General features: G+C 41.4%; 1 protein-coding gene across 1 annotated transcript; it reads right to left on the bottom strand.

Annotated features, from left to right (window-relative positions):
• Nucleotides 1–9,576: 9,576 nt before the first annotated feature.
• Nucleotides 9,577–24,108, bottom strand: LOC139565410 (scavenger receptor cysteine-rich domain-containing protein DMBT1-like). The gene is made up of 8 exons (XM_071385729.1): nt 23,865–24,108; nt 17,379–17,408; nt 15,358–15,678; nt 14,901–15,215; nt 11,221–11,517; nt 10,714–11,034; nt 10,390–10,527; nt 9,577–10,198 (listed from the first exon to the last, which is right to left on the bottom strand). Exons 1-8 carry the CDS (start codon nt 23,893–23,895, stop codon nt 9,867–9,869), a joined length of 1,785 nt encoding a protein of 594 aa, XP_071241830.1. The 5' UTR covers nt 23,896–24,108; the 3' UTR covers nt 9,577–9,866.
• Nucleotides 24,109–24,900: the final 792 nt, after the last annotated feature.

Here is a 24,900-nt window from a genome sequence, read left to right as displayed (position 1 = left end):
AGTTAGACAGCCAAGATCATGGGTCGTAAAAAAACAAGAAGGGTGCCTATAAACGTAGGAAGAGCATATTCTACATTGTCACCTCACTCAAAACGTTCTATGTTTTGTCTAAAACCATGATTTGGTCAAACAGTAAAGTGCATTATCGTCATGATTCCTGTAACGAAAGTGTCTGCTCTCCCCATGTGCCTGTGCCCTCACTGGGGCCTGCTGCTGCAATGAGCGAGCCACTCTCCTCTCCCCCCATGCGCTCGAGAGAGAGAAAAAATATTCTAAACATACAACAAGCTTCGTCCCCTTGTCGAAGAGCGGAGGGCCTCAGTTTTCTGTAGGTATAATTATGCATTTCTCAACTCTCAATATTCATCTCAGTAGCATCTATTTTACAACCAAGATATATTTGAGATATGGAGATCATAGGTAGTAGCCTACAACTGCAACTTTATTTTTTAGGACATTCAATTTACTGTTGGATGAATACATGGCTACTAGCAGTGGGTATTATATTTAGAGACAGCAATGAAGCAATGTGTTTTTAGTTCTTCAGATGTGGAAACCCAAATGAATTAGCCTATGATATTAGTTAGTGCACATAATCTTGTTTTATTGAAACCTTATTTTACCAGGTAAGTTGACCGAGAACACATTCTCATTTACTGCAACAACCTGGGGAATAGTTACATGGGAGAGTAGGGGGGGGGGGGGTGAATGAGCCAATTGGAAGCTGGGGATGATTAGACGGCGTGAGGGCCAGATTGGGAATTTAGCGAGGACACCGGGGTTAACACCGCTACTCTTACAATAAGTGCCATGGGATGTTTAGTGACCTCAGAGAGTCAGGACACCCATTCAATGTCACATCCGAAAGATGGCACTCTACACAGGAAAATATCCCCAATAACTGCCCTGGGATATTTTCATTTTAGACCAGAGGAAAGAGTGCCTCCTACTGGCCCTCCAACACCACTTCCAGTAGCATCTGGTCTCCCATCTGAGGACTGACCAGGACAAGAGGGAAGCTTCAGAGGGAAGCCAGCAGTGAGATGCAGGGTGGTATGCTGCTTAATTGCATTCGGAAAGTATTCAGAGCCCTTGACTTTTTCCACATTGTGTTACTTTACAGCCTTATTCTAAAATGGATTAAATGCTTTTTATCCCCATCAATCTACACACAATACCCCATAACGACAAAGCAAAAACAGGTTTAAAAAACTGAAATATCACATTCAACTAAGATTTCTGATCCTTTACTCAGTACTTTGCATCTTTGGCAGCGATTACAGCCTCGAGTCTTCTTGAGTATGACGCTACAAGTTTGGCACACCTGTATTTGGTGAGTTTCTCCCATTCTTCTCTGCAGATCCTCTCAAGCTCTGTCAGGTTGGATGGAAAGCGTCGCTGCACAGCTATTTTCAGGCCTCTCCAGAGATGTTAGATCGGGTTCAAATCTGGGCTCTGGCTGGGCCACTAAAGGATATTCAGAGAGTGGTCCCAAAGCCACTCCTGCATTGTCTTGGCTGTGTGCTTAGGTTCTTTGTCCTGTTGGAAGTTGAACATTCGCCCCAGTCTGAGGTCCGGAGCACTCTGGAGCAGGTTTTTATCAAGGATCTGTCTGTACGTTGCTCCGTTCATCTTACCCTCGATCCTGACTAGTCTCCCAGTCCCTGCTGCTGAAAAACATTCCTGCAGCATGATGCTACCACCATGTTTCACCGTAGGGATGGCACCAGATTTCCTCCAGATGTGACGCTTGGCTTTCAGGCCAAAGAGTTCCATCTTGGTTTTATCAGACCAGAGAATCTTGTTTCTCATGGTCAGAGAGTCATTTAGGTGCCTTTTGGCAAACTCCAAGCGGGCTGTCATGTGCCTTTTACTGAGGAGTGGCTTCTGTCTGGCCACTCTACCATAAAGGCCTGATCGGTGGACTGCTGCAGAGATTGTTGTCCTTCTGGAAGGTTCTCCCATCTCCGAAGAGGAACTCTGGAGCTCTGTCAGAGTGACCATCGGGTTCTTGGTCACCTACCTGACCAAGGCCCTTCACCCCCGTTTGCTAATTTTGGCTGAGCAGCTAGCTCTAGGAAGAGTCGGTGTGGTTCCAAACTTCGCCCATTTAAAATGTATTTTTAATAAATTTGCAAAAAATCCTAAAAGACTGTTTTCGCTTTGTTATTATGGGGTACTGTGTGTAGAATGATGAGATTTATTTTTAATGTCATTCATTTTAGAATAATGCTGTAACTTAACAAAATGTGGAAAAAGTGAAGGGGTCTGAATACTTTCCGAATGCACTGTGCATATATAAAAATGTAATTGATCTCTATTGAACAAAAATAAATCAGGAAATTCTGGAGTCCTATTTTGACAGTAAAATATAGCAACTATAGTCTAATTGTGAACTCACAAATCATGGCAATCACTGGGTTGACTCCGGGGTGAGTTGGCGGCGCAGTAGTCGGGGCTGGTGTGGATAAAATGCCAAGGACGAATTATTTTCCCTGGCAAACAGTATGGAAGAGCAATATGGCTGTCTCTCTGTAGTTGCGATCCTTGTCTTAGGCAGCCTTCTTTTCTTCATGCCTGCTGTTCTCTCTCGACCTAGTAAAGCAGCTTGTGCTCCAGACAGTGTGTGTCAGCCAGGTTGGAGAAGAAAAGCCTCAATAAATGAATAAATGTGAATACCAGTCAAGAGTGGGTTTCCTATTCGACATTTTGCAACCCTAATCTAAATCCTGATAAGAGGAGCTAGAACTTACTTTCTCTTGGGTTTATCATAATAATCTGCTCTCTGTTGCTTATCTTCCTCCAGACTAGACAAGGAATGCTCAGCAGCAGCAGGAGCAGTAGCCCACCTATTGCGCCAGAGGCAATAATAGGGGACTATGGATGCTATGGAGAGAAACACCCTATTCGACATCTTTCAGAAGATTACATTTCAGAATTCGTAAAGCTATCAAATTCTTCTGCAATGTACATTGGTCTTTAAAAAATATTGCATGACTGAAAGGACTGGTAATATCTATATTTTTTTCACTTGAGAAACATGAAACTAAAACGTATTTGACCTTGAATGCTGACTGTCAGCAACTCCGTCGGTAGAATGGAATGACAGGGTGGAGATATTAACCTCATAAACACAATTGTAGTTGCCCTCGTCTGTATACTCTGCAACAGGGAAGAAAAACCTCTTGCTGATTGTGTTCACCCATTAATGTTTAGTTGCTCACCTATAACAGAGGATTCAACAGAGTTACTTTGAGGGGAGCTGAAGTCTCGACCGGATACCCTAGTCTCATATTGACATCGGTATGACCCCTCATGGCTAAAGTCCACTTTAGGAATGTTGAAGATGACAGTTGCTACTTGTGGGTTTGTCCATTCTGAATGAGCCTGAAGTCTTCTTCAATCTGAATGTTCCACCCAAGTGCTGTGTTGTGATGGAGCAGATGATGTCAACACCGTCACACCAGGCAACCTCTGTGGCAGAGGTTGCCCCCCCCCCCCCCGTATAAAGAAAAAGCTGAACAATAAGCAGTTAGGGGTTGGGGTGGAGGTAGGCGAAAACAGCAGCACGGGTTGCGATGAATGTACAGACATGGTCAAATGTATTGGCACCCTTGCCCGATTCACTATTTCTTCTAAAATAAGTTTCAATTGAAAAAATGTTTGGTGTTTACAATGTATACGTTTGATTTACAACTACACAGACCCCCCCCCCCCTAAAAAATATAATATTTTAAGCTTCTTCAGCTAAAGATTGACTTTAAAAACGTGGATAACTCAGTCTTCATGACAGTTCAGAACGGTTTGTGCATATATAATGACATTTTGTGATGTTTTTGTTTGTTTTTTGGTATTCTGCAAGGTTTTTTCGGCTGTTCGTTTTCTTGAAGCAAACCGAAGTCGGTGGCAGAAGTCTACGCCTGGTCAACAGTAGGAATTCTCCAATGAAGTGTTTGTTGTCATTCAATGAGAGAATCATTGTTTTCATGCAAATTTTTTCACTTACTGCACCAAACATCTTAGTTAGATGTAAAATTGCGCAACTAAGATCTCCTCGGCAAAAATGGTGATTCTAACATGTATTGACTCAGGGGGTTGAATACTTATCTAATCAAGATAGAAAACTGTTTATTTTTCATGATTGTTTTTTTGAGAAATTATTACATTTTTCTTCTACTTTGACATTAGAGTATTTTTGTAGATTGTTGACAAAAAAATACAAGTAAATACATTTTAATCCCACTTTGTGACACAAGAAAATATGGAAAAAGTCAAGGGATGTGACTAACGTAACTTTCTGAAGGCACTGCTTATGTAACCTTACAGAAAGCGGGCATTGAACAGTTTTTGGCAGAAAAATTGCTGCAATGCGTGTACAACAAGTTGCTCTAGCATCTACTATTGATAGTTTGTTACAAAAACCTGTTGTGCAAAACCGGTTTTTAGAAAATGTTTTTAGTGCCCTCAACTGTAAGTGTGTTCGCGGTCTCACTCACCCTTGTGTTGAGATCAAAGCGAAGAACCGCATGCACATTTGTTCATAGGCCTGTTCTTTGCTAATTCGTGAGCTATTAGCCCAGTTATAGCTCATTTCTGGTCAGCAATAGGGGAGTGATTGCTTCCTACAAGAGCACAACACGTTTATTTTTGTAGCCACCTTTGAAAAGCGAGACGGCTTTTTTATGTCTTAAAGGAGCAGTGTTGTATTTTGAGACATGCTTGAATTAGCCAAGTAGCCAATAGGCAGAGGGTTGCATAACTTTTTGTCTGATTTGCTGTAGTAATAATAATAATGGTATGGGAATAATAATGCATTTTATTTTGCATCGAACATCAAACAAGACAATGCAACAGCATTTTCAGTCACATCCTTCTCTGAAGGACAAGTGGCTAAACAGAATAATGTGAAGCCCTGCATGTTTTCAAAAGTCTCATGGAATGTAGGCCAACATTGAACACCACACATTGGCTGCTGCTGTAGGCTGCATCATAGAGCAGCTATTTCAATAGTTATTTCCATGTTAAAATGTTATAGTATGCATTTTCATCCATTGATTTTGATGGTAGGCCACTTTGGTAGGCATATCTTATGAACAAATAGCCACAGTAGCATACTTGGCCACTGTAAAAACTAACTTAAAGCGGGTACAGCCTCAGTGCTCACAATAAACACGTACCAGAAGTTCCGCAGAATTTTCACAACGTTCAAGTTTGTGCTCTGCAGACTTAAAATTTGTGTGGTGCCAAAAAAAAGGAAAGGGAACATTGGCCATGAGGCTTTTTGTTTGTTTTTTAGTCTTTAGTTTGGCCATGCCTTTTGTATTTTCATTTTTGTACATATTTAGATTTCGTCACCGTCTGAACCAACAATAATCTGCTTGGACTGGCCGAATAAGAGGTCAAGAGAGACAGAGCTGGCCCTGGACCAAGGGAAGGTTGCTGTCTCCCTGGGCACATTCAACACCTAGGCCAGGGGAAGGCCACCCTGTTCCTGGAGAACCGCAGGGTATACAGGATGTTGCTTTAACTGACCTGGAAGACCAGGTGTGTTGAATAAATTTTTTTTTAAAACTTTATTTAACCATGTAGGCCAGTTGAGAACAAGTTCTCATTTACAACTGCGACCTGGCCAAGATAAAGCAAAGCAGTGGGACATAAACAACAACACAGAGTTACACATGGAATAAACAAACGTACAGTCAATAACACAATACAAAAAGTATATTTACAGTGTGTGCAAATGGCGTAAGGAGGTAAGGCAATAAATAGGCCATAGTAGCGAAGTAATTACAATTTAGCAAATTAACACTGGAGTGATAGATGTGCAGATGATGATGTGCAAGTAGAAATACTGGTGTGCAAAAGAGCAAAAAATAAATAAAAACAATATGGGGGATGAGGTAGGTAATTGGATGGGCAATTTACAGATGGGCTGTGTACAGCTGCAGCGATCGGTAAGCTGCTCAGATAGCTGATGCTTAAAGTTAGTGAGGGAGATATGAGTCTCCAGCTTCAGTGATTTCTGCAGTTTGTTCCAGTCATTGGCAGCAGAGAACTGTAAGGAAAGGCGGCCAAAGGGGGTGTTGGCTTTGGGGATGACCAGTGAGATATACCTGCTGGAGCGCCTGCTACGAGTGGGTGTTGTTATGGTGACTAATGAGCTGAGATAAGGCGGAGCTTTACCTAGCAAAGATTTATAGATGACGTGGAGCCAGCGGGTCTGGCGGCGAATATGTAGCGAGGGCCAGCCGACGAGTGCATACAGGTCACAGTGGTGGGTGGTATATGGGGCTTTGGTGACAAAACGGATGGCACTGTGATAGACTGCATCCAGTTTGCTGAGTAGAGTGTTGGAGGCTATTTTGTAAATGACATCGCCGAAGTCGAGGGGACTGGTAGGATAGTCAGTTTTACGAGGGTATGTTTGACAGAGTGAGTGAAGGAGGCTTTGTTGCAAAATAGGAAGCCGATTCTAGATTTAATTTTGGATTGGAGATGTTTAATATGAGTCTGGAAGGAGAGTTTACAGTCTAGCCAGTAGTAGTTGTCCACATATTCTAAGTCAGAACCATCCAGAGTAGTGATGCTAGTCGGGCAGGCGGGTGCGGGCAGCGATCGATTGAAAAGCATGCATTTAGTTTAACTAGCGTTTAAGAGCAGTTGGAGGCCACGGAATGAGTGTTGTATGGCGTTGAAGCTCATTTGGAGGTGTGTTAACACAGTGTCCAAAGAAGGGCCAGATGAATACGGAATGGTGTCGTCTGCATAGAGGTGGATCAAGGAATCACCCGCAGCAAGAGCGACATCGTTGATATATACAGAGAAAAGAGTCGGCCCGAGAATTGAACCCTGTGGTATCCCCATAGAGACTGCCAGAGGTCTGGACAACAGGCCCCCCGATTTGACACACTGAACTATATCTGAGAAGTAGTTGGTGAACCAGGCGAGGCAGTCATTTGAGAAGCCAAGGCTATTGAGTCTGCCGATAAGAGTGCGGTGATTAACAGAGTCGAAAGCCTTGGCCAGGTCAATGAAGATGGCTGCACAGTACTGTCCTTTATCGATGGCGGTTATGATATTGTTTAGTACCTTGAGCGTGGCTGAGGTGCACCCGTGACCAGCTCGGAAACCGGATTGCACAGGGGAGAAGGTACGGTGGGATTCGATATGGTCAGTGATCTGTTTGTTAACTTGGCTTTCGAAGACTTTAGAAAGACAGGGCAGGATGGATATAGGTCTGTAACAGTTTGGGTCTAGAGTGTCACCCCCTTTGAAGAGGGGGATGACCATGGCAGCTTTCCAATCTTTAGGAATCTCGGACGATACGAAAGAGAGGTTGAACAGACTGGTAATAGGGGTTGCAACAATGGCGGCAGATAATTTTAGAAAGAGAGAGTCCAGATTGTATAGCCCTAATTTGTGTGAGATTGAGGGCATCTAGCTTACATTGTAGGACTGCCGGGGTGTTAAGCATACCCCAGTTTAGGTCACCTAACAGAACGAACTCTGAAGATAGATGGGGGGCAATCAATTCACATATGGTATCCAGGGCACAGCTGGGAGCTGAGCGGGATCTATAACAGGTGGCAACAGTTAGAGACTTATTTCTGGAGAGATTCATTTTTAAAATTAGAAGCTCGAGCTGTTTAGGCATGGACCTGGAAAGTATGACAGAACTTTTCAGGCTATCTCTGCAGTAGATTGCAACTCCTCACCCTTTGGCAGTTCTATCTTGACGGAAAAAAGCAATGAGTAAAACAAACTTAGGGAGGAGGCTTCTGAATTTAAGGCCAAGGCTTTTACGGTTACAGAAGTCAACAAATGAAAGCACCTGGTGACACACAGGGCCTGGGTTAACCTCTACATCACCCGAGGAACAGAGGAGGAGTAGGGTGAGGGTACGGCTAAAGGCTATGAAAACTGGTCGTCTAGTGCGTTGGGGACAGAGAATAAAAGGAGCAGATGTCTGGGCGTGGTAGGATAGATTCAGGGCATAATGTACAGACGGGTATGGTAGGGTGCGGGTACAGTGGAGGTAAACCTAGGCATTGAGTGACGATAAGAGAGGTTGCATCTCTGGATGCACTAGTTATGCTGGGTGAGGTCACCGCATGTGTGGGAGGTGGGACAAAAGAGGCATCTGAGGCATGTTGAGTGGGACTAGGGGCTCCGCAGTAAACTAAAACAATGATAACTATCCTAAACAACAGTATACAAGGCATATTGACATTAGAGAGAGACATAAAGCGAGGCATAAAGCAATCCCAGGTGTTGATTGGGAGAGCTAGCTAAGACAACAACGGGTAAGACAACAACAGCTAATCAGCTAAGACAACAACAAGTTAAGTTAAGAGATGTACCATTGTACCATTTGGTGTTATTTGGATTTATGGTTCATCATGAGAATAAGTTTTTCAAAGTTTTTCCAAATTGTTCAAGGATGATGAAAATCTATCCTGCCTGACCTTATGGATCCTTCAGGAAAATGTGTTCAGCATGAGGAAATACAACTACATACAAAGTTTCAAGTCTCTAGGTCAAATGGGGTGACGGATATTAAGGTTTAAGTGAGACTGCTTATAAAAGCGCCCCCATAGGGCAATCGTTGCCATCGGTGCCATTCTTTTTGACCAAGTTACTCATAGCCTCTAGTTTCTGTGTGCAAATTATTATTATTTTTTAATTGACCAATCTGTGCTTAAGTTTTTTTACGGGATGGATTGGATGGATATTGGATTCTGAATTGAAATATTTTAAAACATATTCTAAAATGTGTTTGCATAAACAATCAATATTAAATGAATTGCCTGTATCAATTATCTGGCAGAAGTCAGTCTTTCCTTATTGGTCAATGATATGATTGAGAAAATCCACCCCTTTACTGAACATTGATAGGTATTTTGACTATTGACTAAGTTTTTAAACTTTAAAAGGTGACATGAACATTTGATACACATTTCTCAACTGAATGTAGGATTCATCCCTGAGTACTTTTATCCAATATGCAGCCGCTAAAAACATACATTTCAAGCAAAGCAGTGTTCTCCCTTTGTTGACAGATATGATGTTGAATTGCACGTTTTGCAAGTTAAACTCACCCATTGTCAGATAAGGGAGACTTCTCAATATATTGGTCTTCATGTCAGAAATAATGGAAGGTATTTTCTCTGGTAGAAGCTTTCTGGTAAAACGTGTGATGACCAGTCTCTGTCGCAGACGGTCTGGTGAATGTAAGATGTGACTCTATACGAGGACGCATTTCCTGTGCACAGCTCCTCTGTCACTCCCTCATTTGTGCTGTTGCATCTAGGGTAAACAGTTCTGTTCTCAGTAAAGCCCACGTGCCCTGTATGATAGATAGACCAGGGAGAATCAAAAGCGAGAGCTTGATGGTCTTGACCTACGGAAGTGGATTAGGAAGGCAAAGGCCCAAAATAGTGAGTCGAGAGTCACACCTTTTACTTACCAGTTCTCATATTATTTCTATGGTTGGACCTCTTCTCACTTGGTTGAACACCTTCTACTCCTCATCAAAGAAGAAGTGGAGACATAACAGTTCAACTCAAAAGCATGCAATGAGAATCCTGTTCTTTTTAGTGCAATCACCCAACAGTTTATACATAATGCTAGTTCCTCAACAACACTGGAACTGATGGTTCAAATATGCTGAACAGTTCGATTGGTTACAAAAAGCTAAATAAAATAGAGCAATACCATTATGTCATATGTCTAGTTTAAGTGTCAACTATAGCAACCGTAGTTGCTATACTATTGCATCTGAGTTATTATTACTTAACTTAATTTACAGATCAATGTGTTGATGCCAATGAGTGACTTTAGTGACATACAGTCCACTGTTACTTCTCCTAATAGTTTTGATAAATGTCTTCGATCACGTCGTGCGCTACAACATTGTCATAGACAGTAGCATAATCTTCATCGTCGTCTGCACTATTCACTTTCTCATGAGACCCACCACAAACACGCTTCCTTCGAACGTTTCCCTCCCTTTCACCCTCCTTCTCATTGAAACAGGCATCCTCCCTTTTCCCATAGCTGTGCCCTTTTTCCTTCCCTTTCTTCTTTTCACCCTTCCCTCTCTCCAGACTTCTCTTGTCACAGACGTTTTCAACATTCACATAGACCTCCTCCTCTTCTACTTTGTTGTCCTCGCCTCTGTTGTGTCTGTTGTCAATACCTGTTGCGTAACAATTTGCTAATTAATATTCGCAACAGGAAACTCTGGGGATTTTTTTTTATCCGAACAAAATGATGTCGACAAAAGTCTTAAAGTCAATTTTGAGATACTGCTTAACTCAACTTGTCAAGCTCAAGGTGTAAATTAAGTTCAGATTCAGCCTTTGTTTACAGTATAATGATATCACTTACATTCTCTCTGGTCAGTCTCTGTAGATGGCTTGCTGCTCCTCCTTGTCCTCCTGCTGACTAGACAGATGACAAGCAGAAGCAGAAACAGGAGTGCTAGTCCACCAGTCCCTCCAGAGGCAATGATGGGGACCATAGATGCTGAGGAAAAGGTAGGTATTTCAAGGTTTAGACCTACAGATCAAGACTTGTAGATGGCAAATTCATAGGATATAAAACCCAAAAAATAGTGATATGAAGGATTATGAATCATTTTACAATACTATGATTTTTCTCTCACGTAAAAGCTATTTTAAATAAAAAAATGTAAAGCATGTGTTATTTTACCTCTAATGGTGACAGCTAGTTCACTATTAGCCGACCTGAATGACCGGGTGGAGATGTTGACTCCATAGCTGCAGCTGTATTTCCCCTGGTCTGTATACTCTGCAACAGGGAAGTGGAAGCAGGCAGAGTGGTTGACTGCTGGCGTAGTCTCTGTTCTGTTGGACCCAGAGAAGTCCAGATAGAAGAGGCCTCCAGGATACTGTGGATGAATGGAGCAGATGATGGAGAAGCTGTGGCCCCTGATCACCTCTGGCCCCTGAAGTTCCCAGAACATCCCTCCATTTGGAGCACTGAGAGAGATGTTGGGCTGTAGCAGGACCACTTGGAAGAAAGTAAACAGCAATATGACAGTAATATGATTCCATATTCACACCTGAGAAAACTGAGAAAACTGAGAAAGGTGTGTATGATGGACAAGGTAATCAGTCTCTCATCTCTATCAAGGCTATGAATCTTAAATATATAGATATAGATTAGGCAGCACTTGTTTCCCAACTATCACCTCACCTTTAGTAACGTTGCTGTAAGGGGAGCTGATGTCTTGACTGTTGGAGAGGGTTCTGTAGAGACAGCTGTACCTGCCCTGGTGTGAATCGTCCATCTTAAACTTTGTTAAAGTAGCCCTGGGCTGTGAGGATCCAACGGTCACATTCATGACGGAGTCTCCATTCAGATAGAAGATGAATTCCACAGCATTACAGAGGATACGGGATGGAAGAGTGCAGGTGAGTTGGACCTCCTCTCCATGCAAGAAGGCAGAATAGGACGGGTCTGTGGAGAGTGAAGGCTTCTGCAAGACAACACCTGTTGGTCAAAGACATATAGTTTAGTCAGGCAACAGTAAAAACAACCTGGGGAGCCTTCAGAAAGTATTTATACTCCTTGTCTTTTTCCACATTTTGTTGTGTTTTAGCCTGATTTTAAAATAGATTAAAATTGACATTTTGTGTCACTGGACTACAAACAATACCGTGTAATTATATTTTCAGAGTTAAAAAACAAACGAATTAATATAAAATGAAAAGCTGAAGTGTCTTGAGTCAATAAGTATTCAACCCCTTTGTTTTGGCAAGCCTAAATAAGATCAGTAGTAAAAATTTGCTTAACTACTTATGGCTGCAGGAGCAGTATTGAGTAGCTTGGATGAAAGGTGCACAGAGGTGCCCAGAGTAAACGGCCTGCTCCTCAGTCATAGTTGCTAATATGTGCATAGTATTATTAGTATTGGATAGAAAACACTCTGAAGTTTCTAAAACTGTTTGAATTATGTCTGTGAGTATAACAGAACTCATATGGCAGGCAAAAACCTGAGAAGAAATCCAACCTGGAAGTGGAAATCTGAGGTTGGTCGATTTAACTCATTGCCTATTGAAAACACAGTAGGATATGGATCTCTTTGCACTTCCTACGGCTTCCACTAGATGTCAACAGTCTGTAGAACCTCGAATGAAGCTTCTACTGTGATGTGGGGCTGAAAGAGGGAATGAGTCAGGTTACTGGCAGAGAGCCATTTCCTGGTCACGCGCATTTCACATGATAGGGACTTGCGTTCCATTACTTCTATAGACACAAAGGAATTCTCCGGTTGGAAAGTTATTGAATATTTATGATAACAACATCCTGAAGATTGATTCTATACTTAGTTTGACAAGTTTATTCGACCTGTAATATAACTTTTAGAAGTTTTCGTCCGACGTTCGGCTGGTCCTGCACGAGCGTTTGGATTTGTGTACTAAACGCGCTAACAAAAGTAGCTACTTGGACATAAATGATGGACATTACCGAACAAAACAAACATTTCTTGTGGAAGTGGGAGTCCTGGGAGTGCATTCCGACGAAGATCAGCAAAGGTAAGTGAAGATTTATAATGATTTTTATGAGTTTAGTTGACTGCACAATTTGGCGGGTAACTGTATGGCTTCCTTTTGTGGCTGAACGCTGTTCTCAGATTATTGAATATTGTGCTTTTACCGGAAAGCTTTTAGAAATCTGACACAGCGGTTGCATTAAGAACAAGTGTATCTTTAATTCTATGTAAAACATGTATCTTTCAAAGTTTATGATGAGTATTTATGTTATTTGTCGTGGCTCTCTGCAATTCTCCGGATATTTTGGAGGCATTTCTGAACATGGCGCCAATGTAAACAGAGGTTTTTGGATATAAATATGAACTTAATCGAACAAAACATATATGTATTGTGTAACATGAAGTCCTATGAGTGTCACCTGATGAAGATCATCAAAGGTTAGTGATTAATTTTATCTCCATTTCTGCTTTTTGTGACACCCTGTCTTTGGCTGGAAAAATAGCTGTGTTTTTCTGTGATTTTGCGGTGACCTAACATAATCGTTTGTGGTGCTTTCGCTGTAAAGCCTTTTTGAAATCGGAGACTTTGGTGGGATTAACAACAAGATTTCTTCTAAAATGGTATAAGATACATGTATGTATGAGGAGTTTTAATTATGAGATTTCTGTTGTTTGAATTTGGCGCCCTGCACTTTCACTGGCTTTTGTCATATCATCCCGTTAACGGGATTGCAGCCATAAGAAGTTTTTAACAAGTCACATAAGTTGCATTCTGTGTGGAATAATTGTGTTCAACATGATTTTTGAATGACTACTTCATCTCTGTACCCTGCACATGAAACTATCTGTAAGGTCCCTCAGTCGAGCAGTGGACTTCATACACAGATTCAACCACAAATTCCTGGGAGGTTTTCCAACGCCTCGCAAAGAAGGGCACCTATTGTTAGATGGGTAAAAATAAAAGAAAGCAGTTACTGAATAATCCTTTGAGCATGATGCAGTTATTAATTACACTTTGGATGGTGTATCAATACACCCAGTCAGGAAAAAGATACAAGCGTCCTTCCTAACTCAGTTGCTGGAGAGGAAGGAAACCGCTCAACGATTTCACCATGAGACTTTGAAACAGTTACATTGTTTAATGGCTGTAATAGGAGAAAACTGAGGATGGAAAAACAACATTGTAGTTACTCCACAATACTAACCTAAATGACAGAGTGAAAAGAATGAAGCATGTATAGAATGTAAATATTCCAAAACATGCATCTTGTTTGCAATAAGGCACTAAAGTAAAACTGCAAAAAATGTGGCAAATGAATTAACTTTATTTCTTGAATACAAAGTGTTATGTTTGGGGCAAATCCAACACAACACATCACTGAGTACCACTGGCTGCCTCATGTTATGGCAGTGGAGGCTAACGAGGGGACGACGGTTCATTATAATGGCTGGAACCGAGCGAATGGAATGGCATCAAACACATTGAAACCATGTGTTTGATGTATTTGATACCATTCCACTAATTCCGCTCCAGCCATTACCATGAACCCGTCCTCCCCAATTAAGGTGCCACCAACCTCCAGTGTGTTATGGGTATGCTTGTCATCGGTAAGGACTAGGGAGTTTTTTAGGGAAGAAAAATTAACGAAATAGAGCTAAGCACAGGGAAAATCTTAGAGGAAAACCTGGTTCAGTCTGCTTTCCAACAAACACTGGGAGACAAATTCATCTTTCAACAGAACAATAACCTAAAACACAAAGCCAAATATACACAGGAGTTACTTACCAAGACGACATTGAATGTAATATGCAAAAATTGTACAATCCAGGTGTGCAAAGCTCTTCGAGATTTACCCAGAAAGACTTACAGCTGTAATCACTGCCAAAGGTGATTCTAACATGTATTGACTTGGGTGTAAATACTTATGTAAATGAGATATTTCTGTATTTCATTTTCAATATATTTGAATTATTTCTAAAAACATGTTTTCCCTTTGTCATTATGGGCTATTGTGTGTAGATGGTGAGAGAAATAATCTATTTAATAAATGTTTCATTGTGGCTGTAACACAACAATGTGGTATAACTCAAGGGGTGTGAATACATTCTGAAGGCACTATATCTGCTCATCTTCATACTGTCTTAGACACATGCTCTGTTCTAGGCTGCCCCCATCTGGTCAAGTAGCACCAAGTCAGGCCTGGGTTAAGTTTCTTTGTGCAACCGTCAACTCTCCACTAGGTGGCAGAGCAGGCTACAATACTGCAGTAATATGCTTTTTAGGATTTACTTTATGACGAGACCTTTCTGCACAATTCAAACCATTCAAACCAAATGCTGATAAAACTCAAGTCTAGACAAGGCAAAGAGACTCCCTTACCTGAACAAATAACACCTGCGTCGTTACCATGCTTACAGTTATGTGTTCCTCCTCCTGTGTGTGAGCACTGTGTGATGGAGCACTCCCTGCCAGAGCAGCCAACATCATCCTGCCAGATGGGCCCACTGCCCTGACCAAAGTAGGCCCTCTCTGGGGCACTATCAGCTCTCCCACAGGAAAGCTGTCTGCAAACCACTGCAGCATCATTCAAGTCCCACACATCGTCACACACGGTTCGCCAGTGACCAGTTTGATAGACCTCCACCCTCCCAGAGCAGAGGTCACTCCCATTGACCAGTCTGATATTAGGTTTAACTAGGAATTAAATAAGAAATTAAAGAGGAAATGAAAGCCTTACAGTATAATATTCAACAAAATCGATACCAAGTTGACACAACTAAAATCAAGCTATTTCGACTTTTATCAACCGCAATAGCAACAGAGGGACTTTTCTTACCTGAGCAGACAACTCTGGCATCTTGAGCCTGTAAACAGTCATGGTGTTTCAATCCTCCATGTGAGCATTCTGTGAGGGAGCTCTCAGTGCCTTTACACCCAACATCATCCAGCCAAGTAGGCCTGCCACCACTGCCCTGACCTACGTGGGCACTACCTTGGACACTCACAGCCCTCCCACAGCCCAGCTGGCCACACACCACATTGGCATCGTTTACGTCCCACATCTGGCCACACACTCGTCCCCACTGGCCCTTGTAAAGAATCTCTACTGTCCCCGAGCAGCGACTAGTGCCATTGATCAGCCTGATCTCTTCACCAGCTCACAAAGAGGAAAAGAAATGATAGGAAAAATGATTAATAATGATCAATAAGCAAATAAGCAAATTAACACTGTCAGTATGGTCAAATATGTTCTATTCAAAGTTTTGTTACAAACGTGCTACTTAATCTTTTTGGACTTATTTTATGTGTACTTTTAAATATATTTAAATGATATTCAAACATGCTACTTAAAACCTTTTGGGGACTTGTGTTCACATGTACGCTGAACAAAATTTTTATATTTAGGTCCCATGTTTCATGACCTGAAATAAAACATCCCAGAAATGTTCCATATGCACAAAAAGCTTTTTCTTTCAAATCTTTGTACACAAATTTGTTTACATCCTTCTTAATGAGCATTTCTCCTTCACCAAGATAATCCATCCACATGACAGGTGTGTCATATCAAGAAGCTGATTAAACAGCATGATCATTACACAAGTGCACCTTGTGCTGGAGACAGTAAAAGGCCACTCTAAAATATGTAGTTTTGTCACAAAACACAATGCCACAGATGCCTCAAGTTTTGAGGGAGCGTGCAATTGTCATGCTGACTGCATGAATGTCCACCAGAGCTGTTGCCAGAGATTTAAATGTTCATTTCTCTGCCATAAGCCGTCTCCAACTTTGTTTTAGAGAATTTGGCAGTACGGCCAACCGGCCTCACAACCGCAGACCACATGTAACCACACCAGTCCAGGACCTCCACATCTGGCTTCTTCACCAGTGGGATCATCTGAGACCAGCCATCCAGACAGCTGATGAAAATAGGTTTGTCAGAAACCGTCACAAGGAAGCTTTTCTGAGTGTTCGTCGTCCTCCCCAGGGTCTTGACCTGACTGCAGTTCGGTGTCGTAACCGTCTTCAGTGGGCAAATGCTCACCTTCCATGCCCGCTGGCACACAGGAGAAGTGTGCTCTTCACGGATGAATCCCGGTTTCAACTGTACCAGGAAGATGGCAGACAGCGTTTATGGCATTCTGTGGGCGAGCGGTTTGCCGATGTCAAAGTTGTGAACAGAGTGCCCCATGGTGGCGGTGGGGTTATGGTATGGGCAGGCATAAGCTACGGACAACGAACACAATATAGCTTTATCGATGGCAATTTGAATGCACAGAGATACCGTGACGAGATCCTCATTGTTGTTCCATTCATCCGCCGCCATCAACTCATCTTTCAGCATGATATTGCACGGCCCCATGTCGCAAGACTCTGTACACAATTCCTGGAAGCTGAAAATGTCACAGTTCTTCCATGGTCTGCATACTCACCAGACATGTCACCCATTGAGCATGTTTGGAATGCTCTGGATCTATGTGTACGGCAGCGTGTTCCAGTGCCTGCCAATATCCAGCAACTTTGCACATTCACTGAAGAGGAGTCAGACAACATTCCATAGGCCACAATCAACAGCCTGAACATCTCTATGTGAAGGAGATGTGTCGCGCTGCATGAGGCAAGTGGTGGTCACACCAGATACTGACTGGTTTTCTGATCCACGCCCCTACCTTTTCTTTTTAAGGTATCTGTGACCAACAGATGCATATTTGTATTCCCAGTCATGTGAAACCCATAGATTAGGGGCTAATTAATGTATTTCAATTGACTGATTTCCTTGTATGAAATGCAACTCAATAAAATCGTTGAAATTGTTGCATGTTGCGTTTATATTTTCGTTCAGTGTAAATAAACACTTACCTGCCAATGAACACAACACCATTTGATGAGCTGTTGGGGAGAAACACAGACAACCAAAACATTACAATTGAACACACATTTACTGAGGTTGCCATTTCTAAATGGATAACGACTTACTATAATGTCCAGTAAAAAAAATCACAAGGTTTTAATGTTTGCTCATTAACTCATGAGTTGTTATCGCTACATTTGTAAATATTAGAACGCTTTATGTAGATAGTTATTGACACATTCATAAACAACTTTAAATGTAAACCCAGCAAACAGACAATGTTTCCATGTGCTGTTGTGGTATTTACACCATTTGTAAAGCCGTATGGTTATACAGTGCATTCGGAAAGTATTCACAACCCTTCACTTATTCTAAAATTGATTAAATAATTTGTCTTCCTAATCAATCTACACACAATACCCCATAATGACAAAATCGAAAACTGGTTTTTAGACATTTTTGTTATTTTTTTCTAAATAAAAACAGACATACCTTATTTACATAAGTATTCAGACCCTTTCCTACGAGACTCGAAATTGAGCTCAGGTGCATCATGTTTCAATTGATTATCCTTGAGATGTTTCTACAACTTGATTGGAGTCCAGCTGTGGTAAACTAAATTCATTGGACATGATTTGGAAAGACACACAACTGTCTATATAAGGTTCCACAGTTGACAGTGCATGTCAGAGCAAAAACCAAGACATGAGGTTGAAGGAATTGTCCGTAGAGCTCCGAGACAGGATTGTGTCGAGGCACAGATCTGGGAAAGGCTACCAAAAAATGTCTGCAGCATTGAAGGTCCCCAAGAACACAGTGGCCTCCATCATTCTTAAATTAAAGAAGTTTGAAACCACCAAGACTCTTCCTATAGCTGGCCGCCTGGCCTAACTGAGCAAACGGGGTTGAAGGGCCTTGGTCAGGGAGGTGACCAAGAACCCGATGGTCACTCTGACAGAGCTCCAGAGTTCCTCTTCGGAGATGGGAGAACTTTCCAGAAGGACAACAATCTCTGCAGCAGTCCACCAATCAGGCCTTTATGGTAGAGTGGCCAGACGGAAGCCGCTCCTCAGTAAAAGGCACATTACAGCCCGCTTGGAGTCTGCCAAAAGGCAACTAAAGGACTCTGAAACCATGAGAAACAAGATTCTCTGGTCTGATGAAACCAAGATTGAACTCTTTGGCCTGAATGCCAAGTGTTACGTGTGGAGGAAACCAGGCACCGATCATCACCTGGCCAATACCATCTTTACGGTGAAGCATGGTGGTGGCAGCATCATGCTGTGCGGATGTTTTTCAGAGGCAGGGACTGGGAGACTAGTCAGGATCGAGGGAAAGATCAACGAAGCAAAGTACAGAGAGATCCTTGATGAAAACCTGCTCCAGAGAGCTCAGGACCACAACCAAGACAATGCAGGAGCTGCTTCGGGACATTTCTCTGAATGTCCTTGAGTGGCCCAGCCAGAGCTCGGACTTGCACCCAATCGAGCATCTCTGGAGAGACCTGAAAATAGCTGTGCAGCGTCCATTTATCCTGACACAGCTTGAAACGATCTGGAGAGAAGAACGGGAGAAACTCCCCAAATACAGGCGTGCCAAGCTTGGAAAATGTGGAAAAAGTGAAGTGGTCTGAATACTTTCCGAATGCACTGCATGTCAAGCTCAATCATTTCCTTTGTGAAACTGCCCTGTTAGAGATGTACTTCTCATGTAGAGTAGTTAACTTGTTGTGGTTAACATTTGCCAGGCTCTCACAGACCAACAGTTTTGTATACAAGTGAAACTTAAATTTTTGGAATCAGTTTCACATAATATGGCACTCTTCCTTCTTCCTGCTTTCTGCAAAATGCTATTAAATGACTCTCAACTCTTTACTTTGTTAAAAAGTTTCTCCACTTGATGTTGACTAATGTTTTTTCCTTATATAATATGTCAGCAGTGTTGGGGAACTACTCTGAAAATATAGTTAGGAAGCTACCAATTATCTGGAGGAAGAAGTTGAGCTACTGTAAAGCTGCCATTGAGAGAAATATAGTTCGCGTAACTAAAGTTACTTTGACAAAGTAACTCACTATATCAAAAAGTCCTCCTGAAAAATTATCATATGTAAATCTGAAATGTTACATAATACAAAATGTTTAAAAAAACATGACTGGAAGAATACTTAAGTCTAGAGTCAAATGTTAACAGTGTAGGGAGATCTATGTGAGCCAGATAGGAGAGAGTGCATCGGCTTAGCCCAGTGGTTCAGGACAGAAAAAAAATACAGTAGGTAGTTTCAGTAGTTAGCTACACCGCTACATGTCAAAAGAGTAAATAACTACTGAAAATACGATTTTTATTTGGATAAACTACCACCGAGCTAATGTAAAAACGTATGTCAGATATAGCTTGTGTTACATTTACTCAGATTGTAGTTTCGAGTTCTAGATTCTAGTTGGAGGACTTGGTGGAAAATAGAAAAAATGATATCCAGTGCCTTGCAAAAAAATTCACCCCCTTGTGTCACGACTTTCACTGAAGGTGGTTCCTCTCCTTGTTCAGGCGGTGCTCGGCGGTCGGCGTCGCCGGCCTACTAGCCATCACCGATCCATGTTTCCTTTTCCGTTTGTTTTGTCTTTGGTTCATTCACACCTGGTTTTCATTTGCTGTAATTTCTGTGTGTATATTTACCCCTGTTTCCCCGCTTAGGTTTGTGCGGGATTATTTTCTTGTTGCTTGTGGAGGCTTTCCTCAGTGTATTACGCATGTGGTTATTATAGTAAGGTGCGTTGTGTTTTTGCGCCTTACGGGAGTACTGTTAGTTCCCATTGTCTTAATTGCTGCAAAAGGTGGCTATAAGGTATTGACTTTGGGGGGGGTGAATAGTTATGCACACTCAAGTTTTCAGTTTTTTTGTCTTATTTCTTGTTTGTTTCACAAGAAAAAATATTTTGCATCTTCGAAGTGGTAGGCATGTTGTGTAAATCAAATGATACAAACCCCCCAAAAACATTTTAATTCCAGGTTGTAAGGCAACAACATAGGAAAAATGCCAAGGGGGTGACTACGGAATATCATGTAGTAACCAAAAAAGTGCAAACCAATCAAAATATATTTTAAATGTGAGATTCTTCAAAGTAGCCATCCTTTACCTTGATGACAGCTTTGCACACTCTTGGCATTTTCTCAACCAGCTTCAACTGGAATGCTTTTCCAACAGTCTTGAAGGAATTCCCACATATGCTTAGCACTTGTTGACTGCTTTTCCTTCACTCTGCAGTCCAACTCCATCCCAAACCATCTCAATTGGGTTGAGGTTGGGTGATTGTGGAGGACAGGTCATCTGATGCAGCTGTCACGTCCTGACCTTAGTTCCTTTTTATGTCTCTATTTTGGTTTGGTAGGGGGTGAGTTGGGGTGGGCATGTTTTTGTTCTATGATTTGTATTTCTGTGTTTGGCCTGGTATGGTTCCCAATCAGAGGCAGCTGTCTATCGTTGTCTCTGATTGAGAACCATACTTAGGTAGCCTGTTCCCACCTGTGTTTGTGGGTAGTTGTTTCCTGTTTTGTGTTTTCACCTTTCAGGACTGTTTCGATTTTTGTTTGTTACATTCACTTTGTTATTTTGTCTTTTCGTGTTCAGTTAATAAATTAACATGGACACTTACCACGCTGCGTATTGGTCCGATCCGTCCTATTCCTCGTCCGAAGTAGACGACAATCGTTACAGCAGCACTCCATCACTCTCCTTCTTGGTCAAATAGCATTATTTGTAGCGTTACTTCCATGGCGGCATTGTATATAATAGTTTAAGTTGAAAAGTACGGATTAATGCGTCAATTGTTGTTTTGTATGTCAGTTCATGAACCCGATGCCATTGCGATGGGACAAAAACATCTGTTCCCAACTTCTTGAAACATATGCAATTGAGAGATGTCAAACCTTTCGATCTTAAGTCATTTTAAGACATTTGTGGTTTTTAATTGGAGGACGACAATCTACTTCATTCATACATTTATTTCCCATGGTGTTTATACCTGCGTACTCTTGTTTGTACAGATGAACGTGGTACCTTCAGGCGTTTGGAAATTGCTCCCAAGGATGAATCAGAATTGTGGAGGTCTACAATTTTTTTGCTGAGGTCTTGGCTGATTTCTTTGGATTTTCCCATGATGTCAAGCAAAGAGGCACTGAGTTTGAAGGTTGGCCTTGAAATACATCCACAGGTACACCTACAATTGACTCCAATGATGTCAATTAGCCTATCAGAAGCTTCTAAAGCCATGACATCATTTTCTGGAATTTTCCAAGCTGTTTAAAGGCACAGTCCACTTAGTGTATGTAAACTAATGTCCGACTGGAATTGTGATAAAGTGAGTTATAAGTGAAATGATTTGTCTGTAGACAATTGTTGGAAACATGACTTGTGTCATGCACAAAGTAGATGTCCTAACCGACTTGCCAAAACTATAGTTTGTTAACAAGACATTTGTGGAGTGGTTGAAAAACAAGTTTTAATGACTCCAACCTAAGTGTATGTAAACTTCCGACTTCAACTGTATATCCACAGTAAAACTAGTCCTATATCGACATAACCTGAAAGGCCGCTCAGCAAGGAAGAAGCCACTGCTACAAAACCGCCATAAAAAAGCCAGACTACGGTTTGCAACTGCACATGGGGACAAAGATCGTACTTTTTGAGAAATGTCCTCTGGTCTGATGAAACAAAAATAGAACTGTTTGGCCATAATTACCATCATTATGTTTGGAGGAAAAAGGGGGTGGCTTGCAAGCCGAAGAACATCATCCCAACCGTGAAGCACGGGGGTGGCAGCATCATGTTGTGGGGGTGCTTTGCTGCAGTAGGGACTGGTGCACTTCACAAAATAGATGACATCACGAGGTAGGAAAATTATGTGGATATATTGAAGCAACATCTCAAGACATCAGTCAGAAAGTTAAAGCTTGTTCGCAAATGGGTCTTCCAAATGAACAATGACCCCAAGCATACTTCCAAAGTTGTGGCAAAATGGCTTAAGGACAACAAAGTCAAGGTATTGGAATGGCCATCACAAAGCCCTGACCTCAATCCTATAGAACATTTGTGGGCAGAACTGAAAAAGCGTGTGCGAGCAAGGAGGCCTACAAACCTGAATCAGTTACAACAGCTCTGTCAGGAGGAATGGGCCAAAATTCATTTAACTTATTGTGGGAAGCTTGTGGAAGGATACCTGAAACGTTTGACCCGAGTTAAACAATTTAAAGGCAATGCTATCAAATACTAATTGAGTGTATGTAAACTTCTGACCCACTGGGAATGTGATGAGAGAAATAAAAGCTGAAATAAATCATTCTCTCTACTATTATTCTGACATTTCACATTCTTAAAATAAAGTGGTGATCCTAACTGACTTAAGACAGGGAATCTTTACTAAGATTAATTGTCAGGAATTGTGAAAACTGAGTTTAAATGTATTTGGCTAAGGTGTATGTAAACTTCCGACTTCAACTGCATGTCACTTCCTTTGGTTCCTTCCCCGGGTGTTTCTGTGTCAGTTCTGTGCGTTGTTTGTGTTTCTTATTTTTGTATTATGTTGTGTTTATTTATTTAAAACACTCACTCACTGAACTTGCTTCCCGACTCTCAGCACACATCGCTACATATTCTTTTGTATTAATACTTCTCAATATACGTATGTTAATTGCTTGTGTGACAATTTGACCATCCTTCTTCACACTCTGATTCATAAACATGATACCTTTCTTGTACATGGAGTTTAGCCATATTATTTGCTGTAATTTTTATTCTGCATTTAAAAGGAGGATACTTTAAAACAGGGTTCCATTGTCAATCCACTGAAAATTATTGGTTTTACTCTGTATAACAGCAAAAAGCCCCCTTATGAACTTTGGATGTGCCTCTTTTAGTAGCCTGCTGGAAAAACAGACTCCTCGAGTCGGTAGAGCCATGAATGAATACGTAAACTGCGATATCACTAGAGAATTAATCAGTGTAATTTTCCCGTAGATGGACAGGTGTTTCCCTCTCCACGGTTTCAAGATCCTATCTATTTTGATAGGTTTTCTATCAAAGTTTATAATTGCAAGATTGCACAACCTTTCTGGGATATGTACACCAAGCACATCAACTTCTAACTTGTAAGTCACAGCTGTGTGAGACTAGAAAGCGGTAATGAGAACTGGAAATCGGAATGAGTCCTTTGTTCTAGGTTGGTTTGATTCTGTGACTCTCTGTAACAAGTAATTCATTAGCAACGTTTCATGGATACCAGAATTCACAAATTAGCCTGTTAAAATTGCGTTGCAGAGATTAATATCCAATATATACATCCTAGGCTATTGAAACAAGGCTACGCTAGACAGAGACAATATCATACTGTAGTTGGATAAAGCAGAAGTCACAGATACCAATCTATATATAGTATATTGTTGTTCATGTAATGCACTTGAAAGACCTTCCTTTATGAAAACTTAGTTACTGCAATACTCACCTAATGCCATAAAGAGTAGAATTGTCCCCATCTTGATCCTTGTAATATCCTCCAATATCAGGTATGATTATCGCCAACACTTGGCAGTAAATTATTGCAATATTTACCCCAGATTTAACTTTTTTCAAGTTATAATACAAATGATGAGCAAAACTAAAATTCTGATGAACCAAAATTGAGAGTTAAATTACCAGGCTCTGGCAATGCTACCTCCATGTAAAAGATATCAATGTGTGATCTACAAGTTTCCGGTGTTAGAGTTACAATGACAGAGAAGAGCATATACAAAACAGGAAATCCTGGCCCACTAATGTGGTTATTCTCTGGTCTGGTCACCGATTCCACCCAACACCCGCCTGCACACAACACTGAGCTCAACGGCACTAACCCTTTGTTGGATTTTTTTAAACCAACAATATGAGATGCATATAGCACGATGATTGACCTATATATATGTTTTAAAATAGACTGAGGGGCCAAAACAAATGTACAGAACCCGCCCCCCCCAAAAAAACATGTTAGTATAACCCTTAAAACGTTGTCATCACCGATAAATCTACGATAATCGATCATTTTAATAAGCATTTTTCTACGTCTGGCTACCCCTACCCCGGCCAACATCTCAGCACCCCCTTTAGCAACTCGACGAGATGCCGCACCCGACGGGGTAAGAAGAAACGACTATCAGAGGCAACCGTTCACACGGTCCCAGAACCCACGGGACTGAGTGTTTTTAATTTATCAAGCAAGATATTGAGCCCTGCCCATGTCTCTTTGCTTAATAAAGGGTTATCTTTTGTGCCTACAACCCAGTGCAACGACTTTGATGTAAAGGTAGACATGTTTACGTTTTTTAGAAACATCCGTTGAAGGGAATACTTTAGCTCCCCTAATCTTGACATTTCTATTGAACCAGTAGGTTACTCACCTGCACAGACTCCGACTCCTTTTAGAAGCAAGAGTTATTTTATACCTCCAGCCAATCGCAATCGCTCTATCGAGACATATTGCAGACTTGTTGAAAAAGATGTTGCTC

This window comes from Salvelinus alpinus, chromosome 36 (assembly GCF_045679555.1).
Source record: "Salvelinus alpinus chromosome 36, SLU_Salpinus.1, whole genome shotgun sequence".
In the NCBI taxonomy this organism is placed as follows: domain Eukaryota; kingdom Metazoa; phylum Chordata; class Actinopteri; order Salmoniformes; family Salmonidae; genus Salvelinus; species Salvelinus alpinus.
The sequence above is the reverse complement of the archived record's forward strand: the minus strand, read 5'-3'. Positions and strand labels throughout refer to the sequence as shown.

What these genes read in the sequence shown, in the direction of transcription:
- LOC139565410 (XM_071385729.1), bottom strand. Translation starts at nt 23,895, where the DNA reads ATGGGGACAATTCTACTCTTTATGGCATTAG. An exon ending in TTACAGCAACGTTACTAAAG is followed by an intron (nt 11,035 to 11,220) that starts GTGAGGTGATAG and finishes CTTTCTTCCAAG; the next exon opens with TGGTCCTGCTACAGCCCAAC. An exon ending in AGAGACTGACCAGAGAGAAT is followed by an intron (nt 10,199 to 10,389) that starts GTAAGTGATATC and finishes GTTACGCAACAG; the next exon opens with GTATTGACAACAGACACAAC.